The sequence below is a fragment of the Pangasianodon hypophthalmus genome, chromosome 13 (assembly GCF_027358585.1).
Source record: "Pangasianodon hypophthalmus isolate fPanHyp1 chromosome 13, fPanHyp1.pri, whole genome shotgun sequence".
NCBI lineage: Eukaryota > Metazoa > Chordata > Actinopteri > Siluriformes > Pangasiidae > Pangasianodon > Pangasianodon hypophthalmus.
Genome location: NC_069722.1, coordinates 14,011,197 through 14,032,726, shown reverse-complemented (window position 1 = coordinate 14,032,726; position 21,530 = coordinate 14,011,197). Strand labels below are relative to the sequence as shown.

At 39.8% G+C, this 21,530-nt stretch overlaps 3 protein-coding genes across 6 annotated transcripts; all 3 read left to right on the top strand.

Annotated features, from left to right (window-relative positions):
- Positions 1-465: 465 nt before the first annotated feature.
- ppp1r27a (protein phosphatase 1, regulatory subunit 27a) lies at positions 466-2,805 on the top strand. 2 transcript variants are annotated; one of them, XR_003402937.3, is made up of 4 exons: positions 466-1,255; positions 1,527-1,677; positions 1,857-2,165; positions 2,273-2,805. XR_003402937.3 is itself a non-coding variant. In XM_026916932.3 (3 exons), the coding sequence occupies exons 1-3, from the start codon at positions 841-843 to the stop codon at positions 1,975-1,977; spliced, it is 687 nt and encodes a 228-aa protein (XP_026772733.3). In that variant the 5' UTR covers positions 466-840; the 3' UTR covers positions 1,978-2,805. The 2 variants fall into 2 exon arrangements, 1 of the variants encoding a protein (XP_026772733.3); XM_026916932.3 differs by having other exon boundaries at positions 1,857-2,805.
- Positions 2,806-5,811: 3,006 nt separating this feature from the next.
- On the top strand, positions 5,812-13,019 carry mcrip1 (MAPK regulated corepressor interacting protein 1). 2 transcript variants are annotated; one of them, XM_034310273.2, is made up of 5 exons: positions 5,812-5,961; positions 8,404-8,491; positions 11,134-11,249; positions 11,583-11,678; positions 12,305-13,019. In XM_034310273.2, the coding sequence occupies exons 2-5, from the start codon at positions 8,484-8,486 to the stop codon at positions 12,367-12,369; spliced, it is 285 nt and encodes a 94-aa protein (XP_034166164.1). In that variant the 5' UTR covers positions 5,812-5,961; positions 8,404-8,483; the 3' UTR covers positions 12,370-13,019. The 2 variants fall into 2 exon arrangements, with proteins under 2 accessions (XP_034166164.1, XP_026771789.1); XM_026915988.3 differs by having other exon boundaries at positions 5,812-5,972.
- Positions 13,020-17,010: 3,991 nt separating this feature from the next.
- Positions 17,011-20,198, top strand: alyref (Aly/REF export factor). Of its 2 annotated transcripts, none has more exons than XM_026916983.3 (6): positions 17,011-17,394; positions 18,962-19,126; positions 19,229-19,376; positions 19,445-19,529; positions 19,621-19,804; positions 19,891-20,198. In XM_026916983.3, exons 1-6 carry the CDS (start codon positions 17,140-17,142, stop codon positions 19,903-19,905), a joined length of 852 nt encoding a protein of 283 aa, XP_026772784.2. In that variant the 5' UTR covers positions 17,011-17,139; the 3' UTR covers positions 19,906-20,198. The 2 variants fall into 2 exon arrangements, with proteins under 2 accessions (XP_026772784.2, XP_026772785.2); XM_026916984.3 differs by having other exon boundaries at positions 17,016-17,394; positions 19,463-19,529.
- The last annotated feature ends 1,332 nt before the right edge of the window (positions 20,199-21,530 follow it).

Below are 21,530 nucleotides of genomic sequence, written 5' to 3'. Positions count from 1 at the left end.
AGAATGTGATGCAGTCTCACCCTTCTGAGACCATATACTGAATGCAATGCCCTAGTTCCAAGGCATGTGACATTACCTAACTGCTGTTGACCAGCATGAAGCAGCATGATTAATGGCCCTTTCAAATGATCTTCAGAGATCACATGGGACTCCTACAGGCGCTAAGGAAGCATTTGCCTGCTGTAAAACTTTCATTTCCTTCACCTGCTGCCTACGGTCAACAAGAGGAGTTGAACTGAGGTTTGTTAAAATACTACTGGCAAATTTAGGCCTAGGGCCATCATGTCACACTGCACGTATTGGGTGAATTTTTGAAAGTGCTTCACGGGGGGCAGAGTCAAAGGTTGTGGCACATGTGACACCATTCTGGGAGTGGCTATAGTGCAGCCACTTGCTACCATGGTAAAGTCACTTGATACAAGGCATGACGTCCCCAAAATAACATGACAAAGGATATAAAGGGCTCTATCTTAGCCTGTACAGTCAGAGGAGAACCCAAAATGAGAAAGCACAAGACACAAGCACAAGTATATTAAGGAGGAAAGAGAAAGTTGAGTGACAGATGCAAAACCTCTGGTTTGGAAAGTAAAGCATTTAAGAAGCATTGTTAAGTATTTTATGGTGTTGGAAGTCTACTGAAGAAGAAGAGGATAAGGTGTTTAAGAAGGACTGTGAAGTATTTCTGCTACTGTCCTGGAAGTCCACTGAAGAGAATAACACAGAAAGGAGGCCTTTGACATTGAGGATCTTGCCTGTATTGTGTTTTTTTGTCCACATTTCTCCTGCACCTCCTCCTAAGCTCTGAGCAGCGGGGGAGGCCAAAGCGTAGTTATAGCAGTAATGAAGTACAGCTACCAGAACCTTGTGTCTCAGTACACACGTCAGAGCACATATACCCCAACACACTACACCTCTACCCACTACACTCCGAAGCAGTATTCCACGAGCTCCTATTCCACAAGCCACTACAGCTCAGCAAAGTACACGCCAACCTACTACAGTCCACCTGCTTACACCCCGGCTTACAAGAGCACTTCCTCCTCCTACAAGTCTGGCTACAGCAAGCCCTCGCGACAAGTCAGCAAACATGGTACACCTGTACAGCAGACTCCCGCTGCAACAGGCAAGCCTAATCGGACTGTCCGCTTCACCAATGATGTCATCTTCCAGGACTATGTCCGGCAAGGAGATCTGGAAATGATTGGCCGCTTTATGAGAGCGAGGAAAGTGCGAGTGGATACGATCTTCCATTCTGGTAAGCAAGCTTCACATTATTATTTTTTTAAGAGTAAGAGTAAGAGTAAGATATTCCTTTATTTGTCCCGCAGTGGGGAAATTGCATAGTATTTTGCCAGTATTGATTAGTTCTAGATCAGTTGACAAATTCAAACTCGAGAAGAGTGAACTGTTCTATTCTAACTTTTAACTTTGTACTGTCTTGATGGAATGTGAAGAAGAAACATCTGTGAGGAAAAATGTGTGAGCCAAGTCATTTATCTTCCCATCTCTCTCTTTCTTCCTAACAGGCATGGCAGCTCTCCATGAGGCTGTACTCTCAGGGAACTTGGAGTGTGTGAAGCTTCTGATAAAATATGGAGCTGATGTTCATCAAAGAGATGAGGATGGCTGGACACCTCTGCACATGGCCTGCAGCGATGGCTACCCCGAGATTGCACGGTATGTTCAAGTTTACAGATAAATGTGTTAAAGCAGCATAATGTAACATAATAATAGTAGCAGATGTTAAAGCAAAAAATATTATAATAATATAAATATGATCTGATGTCAGTAAATAGCTCAATGTTCCTTTAATCAGAAAAATACACCATTGTGAATTAATCTACTCTTCTCCACAGGTATCTGCTTTCACTAGGTGCTAGTACAGAAGCTGAGAATGCAAATGGGGAGAAGCCAGCAGATCTTATTGACTCTGACTGCAAAGAGCTGGTCAAACTGTTTGAAGTGGGTTGTGTCTAAGGGCCAGCATAAGGAACCCAAAAGAACTGCAAGAAAACAGTTCCTCTGGATTCAAGTCTGTCTAAGAGGATGGAGCTATCAAAGTAGCTTCTGGTTATTATATTTTTATTAAGAGAACAGAGATTGGAACAAGGACATTCAGATATTTTCTTTTTTTTTTTTTTTGCAAGGCAATATAGGAATATACTGTAAGTGTTTGCTGCTTTCCTTTGTATATACAGTATACTTCTTTGTACTGCCATATATCTGTACTTCAAAACCTTGGTCCTACTAATCCCCCTTCCCCACCATGCAGTTGCTGCACACATACTATCGCCTCGGAATGCCTGAATACAGTGCGACCTTCACTGGAGCTCGGATTACATCGCACCCTGACGCCCAACTCAGCCGTATCATTTCATTACTGCGAGTACGTCATCCAGTGCCTGCCTTAAATTTAGATCAGGACAACGCTCATATACAGTCACACAAGGAATTGCTGTTCACAGATCTGTGCATAATGTCTAAAATGTAGCTAAACTCACAATTCTGTCAGTGCTATAAGTGCTTAACCTGGCTTAACACTAGGTATACTGTATGTACTGGCATGTGTTTGACCTGTACACTGTTTAGGACAGCAGAGTATCTCTTGTCTGCAGGGCAGCTTGAGACAACACTGAAAACATGTACGTTTTAATGATGGAATTTGTATATGAGCAAAATACTATCCTTTCTGTACTGCTAAAAGTGAGTGCACTATTTCTACAGACTTGTAGAATTTCTCATGTAAAGTCTTATGTTTTTCTCTTTTTTACTGTTTTCATAAATAAAGGTGCTTTTTAACGCTTAGTTTTGTTTTGCTTTTGTTTAGGGAAACACAAACATCTATTAATCATATCTTCAATGGATATAGAGTATTTAGAACTTTAGTGTACATATACTGTACTATACATCTATTACGGGCCTCATTTAGCAACCTTTTACTAAACTTGAGCGTAAAGGTTTCAACAGTAAACTAAAAATTCCTGCCAAATTTTTTCGTGCTCACGTGCGTAACATACAAAATGCAGAGCACGTTCATGCTAGAGTTGATTTGCATTTAGTGACACTCACAAAACTCAATAAAAGGCAAAGCTCACAGAGAGCTGAAAGCAGGCAAAGAAAAGGAATTTCTCAGAGGCAGAAGTGGAAGCTATTTTGACTCACGTCTACACCAGTAAAAAAGAAAAGGTGAATGAGATGTGAATGAAGTAAGGTGAAAAGAAAATGGTTTGACATGAAAATGGAGAAAAAAGAAATTTACCTTACCCAAGTGATCATGACCATCAAGCACATCACACAGAGAAACTGATATGTTTAGTCGTTTTTTCTTTTTTTTAAGTGTCAGGGCTACACACTCCTTGATACCGTGTTGAAAACAACCAGGATGGCATGTGTCAAAAGGAGACCTGAAGTATTCGAGAAGAAGCCTGATGATGGCACGCAATACAGTCTGGAGTATATGACTAGGTAGAGACGTACCAGATCGGTCACTTATCTCTCTTTGAAATGTGCCAGTAACAAGAAATCCTAACATTAAACATTAAAAGAAGACGTTTTGGCAAATGGAACCAATTTATAAACCGGCTTTCATCCCTCAAAGAAAGTTATACCAGTCTCTAAATATTTCTTTCCCTCCTAAATGCACCATGCACCATATATTCCAGTAGCTTAATGCCAGCTGAGCCATTACAGTGTGCACAGACCAGCTCGTCCTCCTTTAAGTCTCCACAAGTCTCTATTAAATCCATGTGTGCAACTGAAATAAATAAGCAATTTAAACTTGACCATGTAATCAGTATATAAAATTGCAGCATCTCTTCACCAGTTATATAATTTGCATATTCCTGTATGCCAATTATACAATTTGCCTTTCAATGGATTGTCACATTAGTGACATTCAGAAACTCTGGTAGGATACAAATATTTTAGCGAATTAACAGGATATTTGTGAATACCACATTTCTTGTGTAAATGTTCCTTTAAATGATTTCCTAATAAATTCATGAGTGTCAAGCTTGATAAATGAGGCAAATTATTGTGAGTGGGCTACTGTATATCACCAGCCTGAAAAGAAAGGCCATCTATAATCATATTATAAACTTGAGAGTAAAAATATTACACAGTTTTAATGTGGGGTTCTACAGGATCCTGGTATCTAGTGACAGAAGCAGCTAGTCTACAGCACCACCTAAAGGACATCCTATCTATGATTCAGCTCCGAATCAATATTATCAGATGCAGATAAGCCAAGGATTCTGAACTCTATTTCTGCCAACCACTACCTTCTACAAGTATTTCCTACTGAAAGCATTTCCACCTCATTAAGTGTTGATAATTAGTTGACAACATGCCTGTATTACAGAAGGGAAAATTTTAAACTCATAGTTCTCAAAGTGAGGTCTGGGGATGCCCGGGGGGTCCATGAAGCATAGCCAGGGGTCTGTGATATTGTTACAGTTTAATTAAAGTTATTCGAAATAATGTGGCAGAGTAGTGCAACGTAACGTTACTTCCTCACCTGCCTCACGTTACTGCCTTACCATCATCCTGAGATCGGGTTAATGTGTCTGCAGAATTTCAAAGGTTCTCCCTGTGTCTACATGGGTTTCCTTTGGTTTCTCCAGTTTCCTTCCAACTCCCAAAAACATGTCAGTAGGTAGACTGGTGAATGTGTGTGAAGTGTGAATGTGTGTGTGAGACATAGTGCTCTGTGACTGACTGATATCCGCTTTCCCACCCATTGTTTCTGGAATATGCTCCGGATCCACTGCAGGCCTGACCAGGATAAAGCGGTTAATGAATGAATGAATGAATGAATGAATGATGTCAACTAGAATCCAATGACTATCTTAATAAAAAATGTTTTATATGAGTGGAAAGTTCAATTCATAAATAAAAAACTCTACAGCTCCAATAAAGAGGCAAAATATTATTGTATACATTTATATAATGTGCCTAATATTTGAATAGCTGGATTATGATAGCTTTTTCTTTGCTCACAGTATACTTTGAAATATGACATCTTTGTTAGATATATTTAGCCTAACAATCCAGCTTAAGATAGCATAGTTAGAGCAGTGGTTCTCAGTGTGGGTTCCATGAAGCATAGCCAAGGGGTCCATGATATGTTTTTTTTATATATTTTATTACAGTGGTGTAATATAATCTACCATTATCAAAGTTATTATATTAATTATTAATTTCTTTGAGCCTGTTTGTCTGGTCCCACTGAACTGAATGGGTTTAATCCAAACCTCAATAACTCAAAAACCAAGTAAGCTTAAAATAAGTAAAGGGCCTTCGCTGGAATGGTCAGGAATAATAATAATAATAATAATAATAATAATAATAATAATAAGCTGTAGGGCAGACATATTCAACCCTTTTCCCCATGATCCCCACTTCCACTAGTTTTTTTTCCCCTCATTTTTGAATAATGAGCCTTATATTTGAATAGTTGGATTATGTTCATAAAAATAATCAGTTTTTAGGGGATCTGTGAAACTTATTTTATAGTCAATAGGGCTACAAAAAAATTGAGAGCCCCTGATTTAGAGTTTTTAGCTGAATTTGTTGAGTACTGGATGCTAGTCATGTTTAGAAAATCTAGTCTTAGTGAAGTGCATTACACACAGTTATATCTGAAATTAATCACATTCAAAAGTATGTTTTAATTCAATTCGACATGATGATTTGATTTTGGATTAGACTGTTTAGAGGCTGTTTGCTTTGACTCGTTTGCTGGGTTGGAGCTCATGCTGATGGTCTGAAATTTAGAAGAGTGTTTTAGCAGTGTTTCCTCCGGAGCTGTGTACTGCGCATGCGCCAACGTGCCGCTTTTGTTTTGCCGACCCGGAGCTACTTGGGCTGTATTAGCAGCACTGCGGCTGACGATAGCCTGTGTTTCTCATATTCCAAAAAAACAAAAAAACAAAAACAAACAAAAAAAGAGTGGAAAGAAAGGTAGCGTACAGGTTTGTTGACGCTTTCTCTAACTGTATTATTCAGGCTATTCTTGAGGTGTACGCGCTGTTTGTAGGAGATGCTTGATAGCCAGTTAGCGTCGAGAGGAAACCAGTGTTGCTTATGAACCGCTTATTCACGCATTAGCTAGAAACCCTAAAATAATCTTAAATTGAACTTCATACATTACATTGACGACTTTGAAGTCACACTGAGCTGTTAAATATTTTAAATATTAAACACTTCTGGTCGTTTGCTTTAGCTACACAGACAGAATTAGCTCGTTAGCTACAAACAATAACAAACACAACGTATAGCGTATATAACGCATTTCCTTTAAATTAATCTCTAGGAATATTTCTGATATTACTGGTCAAAGGTGGATTTATAGTTTCTGCCATTTTCCAAGCTGGCTAAAATACCACCATTGTTGTTGTTGTTGTTGTTGTCTTCAGTAGTTAAGGGAAATTCCACTCAAACATCAACGCTTATTCAGGATGTTGTGAAAGTTATGAAGCGTGCTCTGTAATTTCTCCTCATTATTTATATTTATTATCACATGATAATTATGGAAATTCTTTCAAATATGAACAAGTTTGGGTCTCAAGACGATAAAGATGGTTTAACCTGCTCACAGTCGTCTTGTACCGCGTCACTGTTGAAATCTCAGTTCTGATTGGTCAGAAGGTGTTGATTAATTTTCTATAACAGCAACTCTGACAGAAATTCCAGCTGTATTCCACATTGTTCTAATAAGTTATCATTTCCAGAGGGCAGGGTGGTTTAGTACGTTTGCCTCGCACCTTCAGGGTTGGGGGTTCGAATCCCGCCTCCGCCCTGTGTGTGTGGAGTTTACATGTTCTCCCTGTGCTTCAGGAGTTTCCTCCTGGTACTCCTGTTTCCTCCCCCAGTCCAAAGCCATGCGCTGTAGGCTGACTGGTGTCTCTAAATTGTCCATAGTGTATAAATGGGTGTGTGTGTGTGTGTGTGTGTGTGTGATTGTGTGATTGTGCCCTGCAATGGGTCGGCACTCTATCCAGGGTGTCCCCCGCCTTGTGCCCCGAGTTCCCTGGGATAGGCTCCAGGCTTCCCTGCGACCCTGTCTAGGATAAGCAGTACAGAAAATGGATGGATGTTATAGTTTCCATAGTAACTCATCCACAGGGGTTTGTACAAAGTGTATTGTTATTTAACAAAGAAAAAAAGATTTAAACTCCTTCTTTATGGAAGGAGTCTTTGGTGATGGTGCTTTGTAACAGTCAGTAAGTTTTATGCCACTGGACAGTCTTTTGTGCTTCTGTAAACAGCTGTTTACAGCTGCTGTAACGTAACTGATAATAGGAACTAACCTGTCTCATGGACGTTCCACAACATGAAATGTAACTATAAATGGTTAAAAAGCATGGCATGTCATTCATCGATAAAGTAAAAGTTGTAAGGCCTAATCTTTTGCAAATTGCTGTGGTATCAGTGAATAAAACACTTCAGGATGTCAGGATATATATAATAATCCACTTTGTAGCGATATTGGCCCTCTGCTTTTCCTGTAACAGCACACCCGGTCGTGTTTTATTTCTTAGTTAGCTTCCTAAACTGGTTCTAGCTGGAACTCTTTCTAATCAGGAAACACTCCATCCCCCAGAGGGTCAACCAAAGGACCCTAAGGGTTTTATTTTGTGTGCTTTTGTGCACTTATGAGGATATATGCACAAAGTAGTTTGTTTAAAAAAAAAAAACCAAGTGATTTCCCCATGTGAGGACAGTGGGGTCTCAGGAGGATAAGGAAAAATGTGCAGAATTTGTAACAAAACCATCACATTTGTAATGCTCAGTTGTCCACAGTAAACTTCAGTACTGTTCAGTTGTCCCTCTTGGGGAAACCCTTAAAGGTTCAGTGTAGAACCCTACAGTGGAGTGTGTCTCTATTAGAAAGGGTTCCATGTAGAACACTATTAGGAAGTTAAGAACACTGAATTATCCAATGAACCCTTAAAGAACCATTTTTCTAAGTGTGCTAATAATCCTTTTTCTTGCAAATTTCTTTAAAATCCATGTGATGTCACACCCATAGCACTACAGTTGAGTAATTAAATCTTATTTTTGAATACTTTTCTGCATTCTCCTAGAAAGATTACTTTGGTACACTTTTTGCTAACTGTCACACTGATGCTAATCTTGTACAGGCAATAAGACACTTGAGTTCAGAAGTCCTCCATATGGCTGGAATTACCCTTAACATAACTGATAAACAGCGGCTTTTAGATTGTGTCCTGTTGCAAACACAGTTTTTGCTGAATGTGCAACCAAGTGTAATATTACTCACCCATGTGCTAGCTTCACGCATGAACTACCAGCTCATCAATTTGAATCTGCATTTTAACCGTCCGTTTTGCTTCTTCTGTTTTTCCTCAGTAGTAATATTTATATTGCATCTGTTCGTAGGTATTGAGCTCCACAGAGGAATTCTCTGAAAGTTATCATCCAGGACCGAGACGGGGAGACATAAGCCTATTTATTACACAATGACCAGGTGAAGCTTTAAATGAATTGTAATTTTAATTTTATTTACTGTTTGTTTAATTGGACATTAGCTGAGTGCTACACTGTATTTAATTAAATCTTATTTGTGTACCTTTTTCAGAAACGCAATTGCTTATCAAAGCAGAATAGTTCATACACTGAGCTAGCTGTTTAGTACTAGGTTGTTGCTGTATTTACACTCGTCAGGTATGCTGTATAGCTTTTTTCAATCTGAGTGCCCAACATTTAGATGAAAAATTGCCATCCGACAGCTAAATATAGGCTACACTTCATTTGAGTTTTGGGGGACAACTTGCTTTTGACAGAATTGGCAACCCTGGTACTTGACAAAATATGCTCACAAGACGCACTCAAGACACATGAAAGCACCAGATGGCGCAACAGAAAAGCGTTCGCCCTATCATTCAGAAATTGCAAGTTTGAATCTCGACAATGCCACAGCCATCTGTGGCCGGGAGTCTGGGGAACAAAATTGCTTGTGCTCTCTGGGGGTGAGGAATGGCGTTACTCTCTCACCTCTGTCAATCACAGCGACACTAGCCAATCCTGGGCATCTGTGAGCTCATGTATGCGGAAGGGGCGGATATTGCATTCCTTCAAGTGTGTTATGCTTGTCTTCACATGTCTCAGAGGAAGCACATTTTTAGCCTTCAAGCTCCAAAGTTGGTAGCTGTTGTATGAGAGAGGAGAGATGGCTGGTGGATGGGAATTGGCTGAGACCATTTAGCGAGAAAATGGGGGGAGGTGTGAATGTCCGCTTGTGATCAGGTGGGGTAGAGGGGGTTAAACATTGTGAATCAGTAACTGTATGACTGTGCTATACGCTAGGTGTACTGTCACTGCTGCCACTGCTGGGCCCTTGAGCAAGGCCCTTATCCCTCAACTGCTCAGTTGTATAAACGAGATAAATATAAGACGCTCTGGATGAGGGCGTCTGCTAAAATGCTGTAAATGTAAATATAAAATATAATAAAATGGCAGCTAAGTGTCTAATGGTGTATGTCAGAATGTATGTGACATATATGGGACATATAGTTGTATTCTATGATGTTCATTATTGGTGCTATATAGACCTGGGGTTTTGGGAGATGCAGACCTGACTGACAGTTGTGTAGGAGTTTTGAACTCTCCAGCACTGACTGTCACCCTGGAAGCCCCATCTCACTTTACTAAAGTGTTTTTTTTGCTGGTGCTCTCATCTCGATTCATTTTCCTGCTTAAAAGAGGCTGTGACACAGTGCCCTTGGAGAAATGGAGTTCATTTATGTGAAATAAAATCTAGGTTTGGTTAACTGGAATATAGTAGGCTATATTTATTAGGAATGCTACCAAAAAAAAAAAAAAAACACTTGGTTTTTGGTGGAAAAAGGTTTCTTACAATCCTAATGTACAACGCTTGTTTCTAACAGACACTCTTTTTAACTTTGTCTAGAATCTTTTTGAGGAAAAAAAGCTGTAGGTTGAAGGTATCTACATTTGATTTTGCTGTGCTTGCTTTTTTTTTCCAAAATGGTTAAATGATAGCAGAAGAAATACTTTCTTTCAAAATAACCATTTTTTTTTTTTAGCAAGTGTGTATGACTCTGTACATGTTTTGAGGGAGACACTGTTTTTGTTGCTGACTACAAGCACATTCCTATTGAAAAATGTGCTCCTGTTACTCCTCCTCCTTCCCTTGTGCTGATAGAGGTCAGTCATGTGAAGTAGGTGATGCATGAGTCAAACGTTTTGAGTGCGCTGCAGTGTGGTTTGATCACACTGAGAAAAGATTTTTTTAAGATTGAATTTGCCCAACAGCAGGCCTTAAACCAAATATGCCTCGTCTTTTGGGCAGCATTTTTTTAAGACTGACCCACAAGTCATAAACTGAACCAAAGGCCAGCTGGTATGCTGCAGAAATACAATGTGCATCTCTAGACCAAATAACAACATGCACAAAGTGTTTTAAACTGGTTATTATATATTAATAATAGATTTCTCACAGCTGCGTTCTCTGTGCTCAATTATTTTCCATAATTTCTACATGCACTTTTGTTTGTTGTAGTGCTGACCAATGAATAAAAAGTTATATGAGTATGTTTTCTTCCCACACATCCATCAGCCAATTTTTTATTTTTATTTTTTTATTTATTTATTTATTTATTTTTTTGCATGTTGCTCTGGTTAATTATTATGTGCTGTGTGACCCCAAAAGAAAAGCATCATTTACAGATTCAGCAAATGAGCCAATATTTGTACAAATGTCCTTAAAGGAAATAGTGAAATTCAGGTCTTATTAAGTGTACTATAAAGGGTTGGAGCTGAAAGCTGCAGGACAACAATAACAACAAAGCCAGGCCACAAACTTAGGCAGAAATAATATAGATGATGACAAGAACAGATAAGATGGTGTCCATTGGCTGGTTTGCAAGAAGGGACAAGAACCACCAATACACAGAGGAGACAGATTTGAGGTATAGCAGATTTTTGAGCTGCTGATCAAATCCTCTTCTGGGCAGTCGTCTTGAATAATTTGGAAATATGCATGATTTAATGTTCCATGTGATTTTGTATTTCACAAGGTTTTGAGGAAATGAAACTGGTCTCTGAGAAAAGGGACTCTAACTAATAAGTCCTGTTTATTTCCTCCAGCTCCTCTACTCCCAGAATGCACACATACAAAAGGACCTCTAGTCCTCGGTCTCCGACTAATACCGGGGAGCTCTACACCCCTGCACATGAAGAAAATGTGCGCTTTATTCATGACAGTGAGTCTCTTTCGCTACGCATGCTCTTAATCTCCATTTTATGCTTTTTTCATTTTCAAGTACATTTACATTAGTATCTCTTTTGAAATTGTGAAAACCATTGTCTTTTTTTTTTTTTTTTTTAACAACTATAATATTAACAGTAGTAAGTTAAGGCCAGTAGCCAGATTTGCAGTATGATGTTGAATGCATTTCTGTCACTTCAAATGAGTGACAAAGCATCCAGATGCAGTCCAGATGCATAGACTTACTTCTACTACATGTTCTAAAATGAGCTTAATGACTGAAAACCCTTCATAGATGTTTATAATGTTTCCTATGCTCTCCTTCCAGCATGGCTGTGTGTTCTAAGAGATATTAAATCACCGCAAAACAGTGAACGAGGACCACAAGAATATGTGGAGAAAAACCCAAACCCAAACTTGCTTTGTGAGTTTTCAAACAGCTCCATATTTACGTGCAGTCTCCTTTTACTTTATGGTTATTACTCAGTTATTATTGTAGGTTATTGCAGGGTGTGATTTGGTTAAAAAAAAAAAACAGAGCGGTGGGGCATTTCAATTTCAATTTCTACATTGAGATTTTATTGACACTGTGATCATATTAAACGCACATCAAATGTACAGTCTACAATTCCCAAACTGTAGGCTAAAACTAAAAATACTAAATGTCATCTAATATTGAGGATGAGAATGCTGGATGACTGGCCACTTATCAACAATAGTATCTGTATTATAATAAAATATTTATACATTATTACATTACACATAACATTCCTTAGCTAGCCTTAATATTTTCTAATAAGAGTATGCATCCTTGGTTATTAAAAATGGTTGCACCATCTACTGTTGGATATAGGAAATGCAATTATTTCATTCGGTCTGATGGAGCAGGGATAAAAATGAATGAGCAGAGAGTGGGAAATCAAGAGCAGAGGCAGGTATACTGTTCACCCCCACCCCCTGCCAGTTCTCACCCAGGGTTATTGTGGCTAATCTTGTATAGACACCATGACTTTTAAAGTCCTGATGAAGCATGTGTTTAATCTGTTTCAGCCTTCACCCCAGTGGACCTGAGTGAACTCAGGAGGCCAAGCACACAGGACTGCAAGAAGTCTTAGTGAATTTCCTCTCTCATCTTGGTCCAGCAGCTTTTTTCTCCCCACTCATTCTCTTTGGGACCTTTTTTATGCCAGCATCCTTCTGTCAGCCACATTAGTCCAGAAAGCCTCTTCCTTCTCTGCCTCATCGAACTCTGGTCTGGACAAACTGGCTGATGTATGTTCAAGACCCGTCGTATCCCTGATTCTCATGCCGAATCTGTGCGCCTCGTATTAACAGATTTCAGGGAATTTGTTGTCACTTTGTTTTTCTTTTCATTTTGTATTCTGGATTCTTTTTTCATATGCATTGTTTATTATAAAGATCATAACCCAACAGAAGGAAATGGCAGGAAGAAGTTGGCATGCAGTGACTGAGGGAAGGACTCGCACTCTGAAAAACATGATGTGCTACAACTTTCAAAACATGGCACTTTCTAGGAAAGTGCCGAAAGGCTGTTTTTTGTTTTTTGGTTTTTTTTTAGGTTAGTTTGATAGAATAAGATATTGGAATAGTAAAGGCAGGCCAAATATTTTTAACAGAGATACCACATTCTTCTTCTTTTTTTAAAAAAAAAGAAATACTTTCAAAAGAATGTAATTACATTTTTCTGTGTCTTTTAAGCCTTGAAATTGAAATAAAATTGTCTTTTATGGTATCTCAACCTACAGCTCACAATTGCATTGTGCTCATTTCATTCCCCCCCCCCTGCATGTTTACCCTCACTAACTGGAACGGTATTACCATAAGACATGATTGTATATGACTGCGGCGTGACAAAAACTACATACATGCTGGTTCAGGACAGCTTGAAGTACAAACATAAATATATCTGGGAAGTGCATATGACACCAAAAGAATAAATGTGAGAATGACTGTTAATAATTTTATTTTGCAAAGGGTGGCATGGTGGTGCAGTGGGTAGCTTTGCTGCCTCACACCTCCAGGGTCCCTGGCTTGATCCTGAGTTTGTACCTAGGTGTGAATGAGTGTGAGTGTGCATGGTGCCCTGTGATGGACTGGCATCCAGGGTGAACTCACTCGCCTTGCACCCAGTGTTCCTGTGATTGGCTCTGGCCCCACCGTGACCCTGACCAGGCTGGAGCAGTTACTGAAGATGAATGAATATCTTGCAAATCCATGTCAAGCGAACATGAAGATTGATTGATTGATTGATTGCTTGAATGGTTGACAAAGATTTTGCTGCTGTTAATTTTGTTGAGGAAGGAAATATGATATGCCGTATAGAGTCATTGTGGAATCCCCACCTAGAATTCAAGTACTCAAGCTGTCAAAATGCACATCACTAAAATGTAAGTTGAAAGTGAAAGTGCTATTTAGGCCAGAGACCCCTTTAACTGTAAAATAAATGTCACTGACCGCCTCAGCACAGATTTATTTTATAAACATAATCCAGCTATTCAGATGTGTAGAATAAAAATCTGGCTATTACTCCTGAACATACCAGAAAACATTAGGTCCAAGTTTTATTATTAAGGTTTGGATTAAACCCATTCAATTCAAGTGACCAGTCAAATCAGTTAATAACTATAAGATTGTTAATTGTTGATTGTGATTTCCACCACTGTAATAAAAAAAATCACAGACCCCTCTATGCTTTATGAATGCACATCAAGAACCACTGATTTAGATTGTTGACTTAGGACAGGTACTTCTACATCCGTCATAATTAAAGTACTTTTTAAAATGAATCTATGGGCATTAGACATGTAATAACATTATAAAATCCCGTGTGACCAGTTAGAAACCAAACCCCGAGCTATCCATACGTAGGCCAAACGTTGCTTTCCCATTGCAAAACCAGACCTGTGATTGTAGAAGGAGTTTAGGTCCAGCACATTACTGGTGCTTTTCCAACGTATGGTGTGACAAATTTCTCATAACCCTCCATGTTGTCACTATTCGCTCCAGGCGAGCTGTGCTGTACTTAAGGACACATACCAAATTTGGTTACCCTTCTTACCGAGGTGCTTTATCTGCTGAGCCGAGACAAAAATAGTGCAGATCATTGATTGATCAAACTCAGGCATCCTGATTAATATACCTGGCTGCAGTTGCTTCTCTACTGGCACAACAGACTCAAGTAGTAAGCTTGTGTAATGTCTGCCAAAGTTTCTCACTCTTTTCAAAAGTCCTTTTCTAGTGGCTTTAAGAGGTCAGCAATTTAAGTAGTTTTAAAAATCATCAACCTCCTGTTAGTCACTACTGGGTATCATGAGTTATATAGCAAAACCACTTCACAACTCCACAGTGATCACTATCATCTATCATTCATTCAGTTCCAATTCAATTAAAGAACAAATCAAATTAGAGAACAAATAAATGTCTATTCAGCAGGGTGTGTGGCACACATTTATTACGGCAGCCTTCCGCTGCATTTGTTTTCAGGCACAAATCTACATGTACAGGCTGTTTCGAACACTTCACTCATGTGATCTGCTAATATAACTTAGCAATGAATGAGAGGAAAGAAGCTATGAAAAGCAGCTGCTTTCATTTCTACTGTTTTAGCCACAAGACCCCGCAGAATGCTATGGGTTTGCACTAGAAGCACAGCAGAGAGTTATCAGTTCAGAGCAATTTCTACATGGTCTCGAAATGATTATAGTGATCGGATAACAATGCGCCTTCAAGAAACATTTCACCCCGTTCACACCTGTGCTTGGCTCTGTCCGTTTGATTGAATCACCCAGGATGCAAGTTAATGCCAGGTGTCAACAGGTCCTCACTCTCTTTCTCTTCCAACTGGCTGTGGCTTCTGCCAGTCGCCAAATAGCTAGACTTCTTTCGTGTCTGAAGTTTAGGGCGTGATGACGTTTGACGTATCTGAGTTTGTGTGCAGGTGAGACTTAGTATTTTTTCTCCAGGTACTCATTCTTTGTTTCTTTCAAGCTTTATCATTATCTGATAAGGCTTGTCTGAATACTTTCTTTTTGCCACTTTAATCCTCTTCTTCTTCTTGTAAATCATGTTATCTCTATTCTTGAATGCTCTCTCTCTTTTTCTCAGTGAAGCTGTCCAAGTTCAGCTGAAAGCCATGATTTGTCATTGACATACCTCACCTACACTTTAGAATACAGCTATCCCCAGACAAACTGATGCAGCCAAGTTATTCTGTGGTTTACCAACCACCATAGGGAGGGACTTGTCAATATTTATTTTCTTTCAGTGTGAGCATGTAAACTATCATAAATAGCTTTCAAAAGTAAACTGGCTTACTTTATTTCAAGGGAATCAGGTCAAATGTAGAAATCAAGAGGAAACTAGGGACATGCAAAATGCTTTTTTTCTGAGGTGAGGTATTCACTCCATTCTGAGTGGTCAGACACCATGAAACAGATGTAGAAACTTGTCGAGCAACTTTAGCAGTCTTTTAAGATTATCACTTGTCATACTATATGATATGATCCCAGTAATATCTTGGCCAAATTCTGTGTTCTCCCTGTTATACATACAGTATACAGTATATACAGTCAAGTTCCTCTAATGGTAGACCTGTGATTAAAGAAAATGACTACATTCTGCTTATGTCATCAATCAGTGCAATGCAGTCTCATGCAAAAATCGGGGTCAGAGAGCCATTTGTAAGTGAGCTTAAGGTTATAAGGATATTCTTTCTGTCTATTTGCATGTTTCGTTTACATTCCACCATTGCCATTAATGTATTTGGAGCTGTCCCCTTTTGTATAATCCTATGCCATAGTCCTATTGATGGCTTTTAGCCAAATATTGTAGCGACAGTCATACTTTGAGATTTTAATAAAAATATCAACCAGAACTTTGATGTTGGCTGTTTTTTTGTTTGTTTGTTTGTTTGTTTGTTTGTTTTGCAATGGCATTAATTTGACCACCAGTGAGCACATTACATTATGCATCCTAAGACCAACAATCTCAACTCCTGACCAAAGAATTCTTTTACATTGTGCAATTTTATATCTGCTCCAGCAAAATCAGGCCGAAAAAAACTGTGCATATTACAAAAGTATGTTTATATTTCTTCCACCTCTATTAGGGTTGTTGAAGTTTTTTTTTGTTGTTGAACATTTTTACTACTGCAGTTCATAGTTATATAATGAAGTACAAAATTAAATCAATGAATCAATGAATCAATCAAATCGACATGGAGTGCGTTACTAATTTCTATGTTTGCTGCATAGACCAGTGGTTCTCAAAGTGGGGTCTGTGATTTTTTTTTTTTTTTTTTTACTTTGTTACAGTGCTGGAAATCACAACACACAATTATAAAAGTTATTATATTTACTATTATTATTAGCCTGTTTGACTGGTCCCTTGAATTGAATGGGTTTAATCTAAAACTCAACAACTCAAAAACAAGTAGGCCTGTAAATAATGGAAACTTGGACCTATTGTGTTCTGTCGGTGGAAAGTTCAGGAATAAAAACCTCTATGGCTCTGATAAATAGACAAACAGTTAAAACAGACAGAAAATTAAAGGAGTCCCTGGCATTGACCATATATTATATACACACGTGTGTGTGTGTGTGTGTGGATACACGAACTTCTTGTCGAATTTCACATACAACGTCGGATCAACGTGATTGGCCCAGTTATACCGGAAGTACTACCGCGCGTCACCGCGCTTTGTTACGTCATCGTCTCCGCATTATAAGAATCGTAAAGGCGCGTTTTCCTGCACTGAAAAACATTCAGGTTAGGGGCAGAGTAGCTGTTTACCTGGTGTTTCTCCTTCTTCTTCTTTTTTTTTTTCTTTTAGTCAGCAGCCGCGTTAGCATTAAGCAGGTTAAACAATGGTAGACAAGATGGATATGTCGTTGGACGACATCATCAAGCAGAATAAGCAGCAGAGGGGAGGCGCGGGCGGCCGCGGTGGGAGAGGTGGCCGAGGCCGAGGCGGCGCAGGCGGCGGCCGCGGTGCAGGAGGCGCCGGGCGACTGGGAGCTAACGCGGGCGGAAGCTTTGGAGGCCGCGGCGGAGGCTCAGGCCCCATGAGGAATCGTCAGAGCCTGAACCGTGGCAGAAGCAGACCCACGCCGTACAGCAGGGTAGGAGAAAGCTAAAGAAAAATTGGCTGAGAAAGCGGACCAAACCTTGCGCACATCCAAAAATGCCTGGGTGAAGTCCCCGTTTCCTTTCTAGGCATGCTAGCATACGCGATGGCTAGCTTGCTAGTCAGCCGTGCTACTTGCCCCTCCGGAGTTTCTCTGGAAATGTGATGTAATGTGGAGAAGCTCGTTAAATTTGGCTTTTAAGTTGTGCATAATATTCTCTCTCCTCCCCACACCCCATTTTGTCTTTTCATCGCTTTGAGAAATCAACAGTATGGAGCGAATGAGCTAACTTGGCTACATCGTGGCTAAAGTGGCTTATCGGCTAACCTTCAGCGACCGGCGCCATTTTGGATCCAGCATCTCTTCTGTCGTTGAAATGGTGGCTTTTTATCTTTTGTGTTTTCTTCCACATCTGATGCTCAACACCTGAAAGCCTCTGAGATGACCAGCGGTGCGACTCGAAGATTTCGACTGTGGTTTTTTTTGTTTGTTTTTGTTTTTCTCCTCGTTTTAAAGCCGAATCTGAACGCGGCCTGTTTTCTTGGTGGAATCCTTTGTCTGGGAGGGGCCCGTGTTCACATAGCCTCAGATTAGTGCTACTCTAGTGTTTAGCGTTAATATACAGGAAAAATGGACTTTAGTTTTTCGTCAACAATCTTAAGCCTTTTTTTTTTTTTAAATAGTAGTCGGTAGGAGGCTAAAGCTTTCTTATTTCTAACATTACAAGCTGTGCCAAAATGTCTGTTTCAAAATGGACGCTGGTTGGTCGCAATGGCTTGCACAACACACACAGCCAGTAATGGACTTTCTTCATCGCCTCATCTTACACTCGATGGACTTCAGAGATTCACCCCGCACCATTTTTCCCCCCCAGTGGAGATCTCTCAGTCAGCAGTGGAACATCACATCTGGAGGTCTAGGATTCATTTAAAGTGAACGGCAAGAGACTTTTGGGGGTTGTTTTGGTGGTTGATAATAGTTGCTTCCTGGTGGGTGGGCAAGAATATCAGGATAACAAGAATAACAGTAGGCCATCAGGTGTAGGCATTCAGAAATTTGCAACAAAAAAAAACTCAGATTTGCTCAGGATTGTCACTTTTCATAATTGAGCTGTCTGTGAGAGAGCAGTGTCTTTCACCCCTGTCCTTGGGACATACCAGATAGTCCTAACACCCAAACAAATCCATTAAAAAGTGTGTACATGTGCTAGGTTAGAGCAAAATGTAGACCTGGTGGATCCTAAGAACTGGGTTGAGATGTGCTCTTCTAATTTTAGGCATAATTGTATTTCATCCTTTGACTGTTTTAACCGGCACTGATCTGGATTCCTACACATGGTGCACAGTGCTGTACGTGTTGCCGTCTTTTCTTTGCATTGGTTTACTTGTTTGTAGTGATGGGGTGGGCAGGGATTGCTGGATCGCACTGAACACGGTTAGCTGGGTGCCGCCGGCCTTGTTGAGGTGGAGCCCCCCTGCTTGCCCCAGCACCCAGCCGAGTGGACTGTCAGTGAGAGACGGGATCCGAAGTCAGCAGGTGCGTTCTCTCTCGTTTGTTGCAGCCCAAGCAGCTCCCTGACAAGTGGCAGCATGACCTGTTTGACAACGGCTACAGCACCAATTCTGGAGGAGGCGGCGGTGGTGGTGGTGGAGGAGCGGGCGTGGAAACCGGAGGGAAGCTGCTTGTATCCAATCTTGACTTTGGTGTCTCCGATGCAGACATTCAGGTATTGTATAAACGTTTAACAATTTGTTACCATGTTAATGTTTGATCAACATGTTGAGTGTCTCAATCGCTTGTGGCTCATGCGCCTATTCCTTCTATACAGGAGCTTTTCGCGGAATTTGGCACCTTAAAGAAAGCTGCGGTTCATTATGACCGGTCCGGGCGCAGTCTTGGCACAGCAGATGTCCACTTCGAGAGGAAAGCAGATGCTTTGAAAGCCATGAAGCAATACAACGGTGTTCCTCTTGATGGTGAGTTCTGACTTGGTCTGTTTCTCTTTCAGATGTAATATCAGTAAATTTAAAGTAGGATCTTTCAGTCATCGATTCTGTTCCAGGTCGTCCAATGAACATTCAGCTAGTCACATCACAGATTGACGCACAGAGACGAGCTCCAATGCAGGGGTAAGCAATGTTCCTTTAACTAGGGGCACACTACGCGAGTTGTTCTTTATGCAGTAAAAAAAAAAATTTTTTTCTTATTTTTACTTTTCAGTCTGAGTCGTGGTGGTGGAGGCATGAACAGGAACAAGATGGGGAGCTTTGGAGGCATGCAGAGAGGACGGGGAGGTCGGGGAGGTGGAGGGCTCAGAGGCCGTGGCAGAGGGGGAAGGGGCAATAACAAACAGCAGCTTTCAGCAGAAGAATTGGATGCCCAGCTAGATGCCTACAATGCCAGGGTATGTTCCATTTACCATCTTTCTTGAGGGCAAAGAAACTGGACTTTTCAGTTTGTGTGACTTCATTTTCTTGTTGGTCTTCACAGATGGACACCAGCTAAATGGCCTGATCTGTTCGAGCTACACTCTTCTCTCTTGGCAGCATCGTAGGGTGGTTGTTACCGCTTTGAAATGCCGGACGTTTTACATTTACATGTCTTCAGAAGTGATTTAAATTTGTGTACCAGTTTTCTCCTTTTAAATGCTCTGACATTTTTTTACCTACCATTTATTGTTTTATTTCCTTTTTGAAAACCTAGTCTGACTGTAGGACTTGAGTGTGGGGAGGTGCTTGTCTTTACCTTCCCTTTATAGTTCATTGTAATAAAACCTGCAGTACATAGTATCCAAGAAATGACTCTGCTTCCTTTTGTATACAATTAGTGTAAATTTTCAACTGTTTGTAAAGCCATTAGCAACTACTTAATCTTGTTCCAGTGCTGTTTATACTGCTTATGTCATCTAACATTTTAGGAGAACCCCAAAAGTAGATTAGTGTGCACTTCATTAGTTGCCGCCCCCCAATAGCTCTCCATACTTGCTGTATGTTAATCACCATTAAATATTTGTACATAATGGCAGTGATGTGTTAATGAAGTCTCATGATTCAATTAAAACACATTCCTGAGTCTTATCTGCTTAACTTTGAAAAATAGTGATGAGTTTCTACAAATGGTGTATTTGACAATGAATGTTGTGTATGCTGCCAAACTGGTCTACATAATAGACATTTTCTTCTGTTTATGGAATGATGGGAACGGGCTAATTTGGAAAGTATGCTGGGCTTGTTTTTCTTTTTAAAAAAAGAATAAGGGGGGAAAAAATGCACAAACATGCCTCTAAGCCTAGCCTTGAAAAAGAGGAACTTGATATTCATGGTCAGTGTTTTTTTTTTTTTTGTTTTGTTTTGTTTTTTGGGTGGGGGTCAGCATCTTAAATACCATACTAAACTGTCATGTTCCAGATGTGGAGCAAAATAGATTTCGTAATCTTGATTCTAGCCAGTGTGTAATACCTGGTATGTTAGCTTACTAGGTCTGCAGATGTTACAAATCTGTAGCATCTGCAGATGAGGTAAATCTTAAGAAAATTAAGGTAGGATTGTAGATTGTTTTCAACCTACAACTAGGCCAGTGTGCTGAAAAAACAAAAAACATGGTTTATGGTGTAGATGAGTACTTTAAAAACTACAAATCTAATACTTTTTTTTTTTCTCTGATTCTGTTCATTAGTCTACTTTAGCTGTTTGCAGCAGCAGTTTAATTGTGAAACTTTCTGCAAAAATAGTTGATCAACCATGATGACTGGCTAAAACTGACAAGTAACGATCAGTTTATTGACTGCTATTAGGTATTCAAGTTTAATGCTATCCAGATTGGGATTTGTAAAAGTACATCAAATTATTTGGGGTTTAAAATTGCTGCATGCTACAAACAAGTGTAAAAGAGAGAGAGTGAGAGAGAGACAGCTGTTGAGTTTTGAAGTTATTTATGGTTAAGTTACAAATTGTGCTTTTTTTTTTTCCCCACTGTTGTACTTTGGCTCCAATAGAAACTCTTTGGAAAGTAACACCAATACACATCAGTCTGTTGGTGTTACTTTTGAAAGAGTTTCTACTGGATCCAAAGTACAACAGTGAAAAAGCACAACATTTAGACACCAAACGTGTTTTGACACATCAAGTTAT

Excerpts from the sequence above, each read along its gene's own strand:
- alyref (XM_026916983.3), top strand. The coding sequence starts at position 17,140 with ATGGTAGACAAGATGGATATGTCGTTGGACGACATCATCAAGCAGAAT. Across the intron at positions 19,127-19,228 it reads TCTCCGATGCAGACATTCAG|GAGCTTTTCGCGGAATTTGG; the intron begins GTATTGTATAAA and ends CCTTCTATACAG. Across the intron at positions 19,377-19,444 it reads CAACGGTGTTCCTCTTGATG|TCATCGATTCTGTTCCAGGT; the intron begins GTGAGTTCTGAC and ends AGGATCTTTCAG.
- mcrip1 (XM_034310273.2), top strand. Across the intron at positions 11,250-11,582 it reads TGTGCGCTTTATTCATGACA|CATGGCTGTGTGTTCTAAGA; the intron begins GTGAGTCTCTTT and ends CTCTCCTTCCAG. Across the intron at positions 11,679-12,304 it reads CCCAAACCCAAACTTGCTTT|CCTTCACCCCAGTGGACCTG; the intron begins GTGAGTTTTCAA and ends AATCTGTTTCAG.
- ppp1r27a (XM_026916932.3), top strand. The coding sequence starts at position 841 with ATGAAGTACAGCTACCAGAACCTTGTGTCTCAGTACACACGTCAGAGC. Across the intron at positions 1,256-1,526 it reads GGATACGATCTTCCATTCTG|GCATGGCAGCTCTCCATGAG; the intron begins GTAAGCAAGCTT and ends TCTTCCTAACAG. Across the intron at positions 1,678-1,856 it reads GGCTACCCCGAGATTGCACG|GTATCTGCTTTCACTAGGTG; the intron begins GTATGTTCAAGT and ends TCTTCTCCACAG.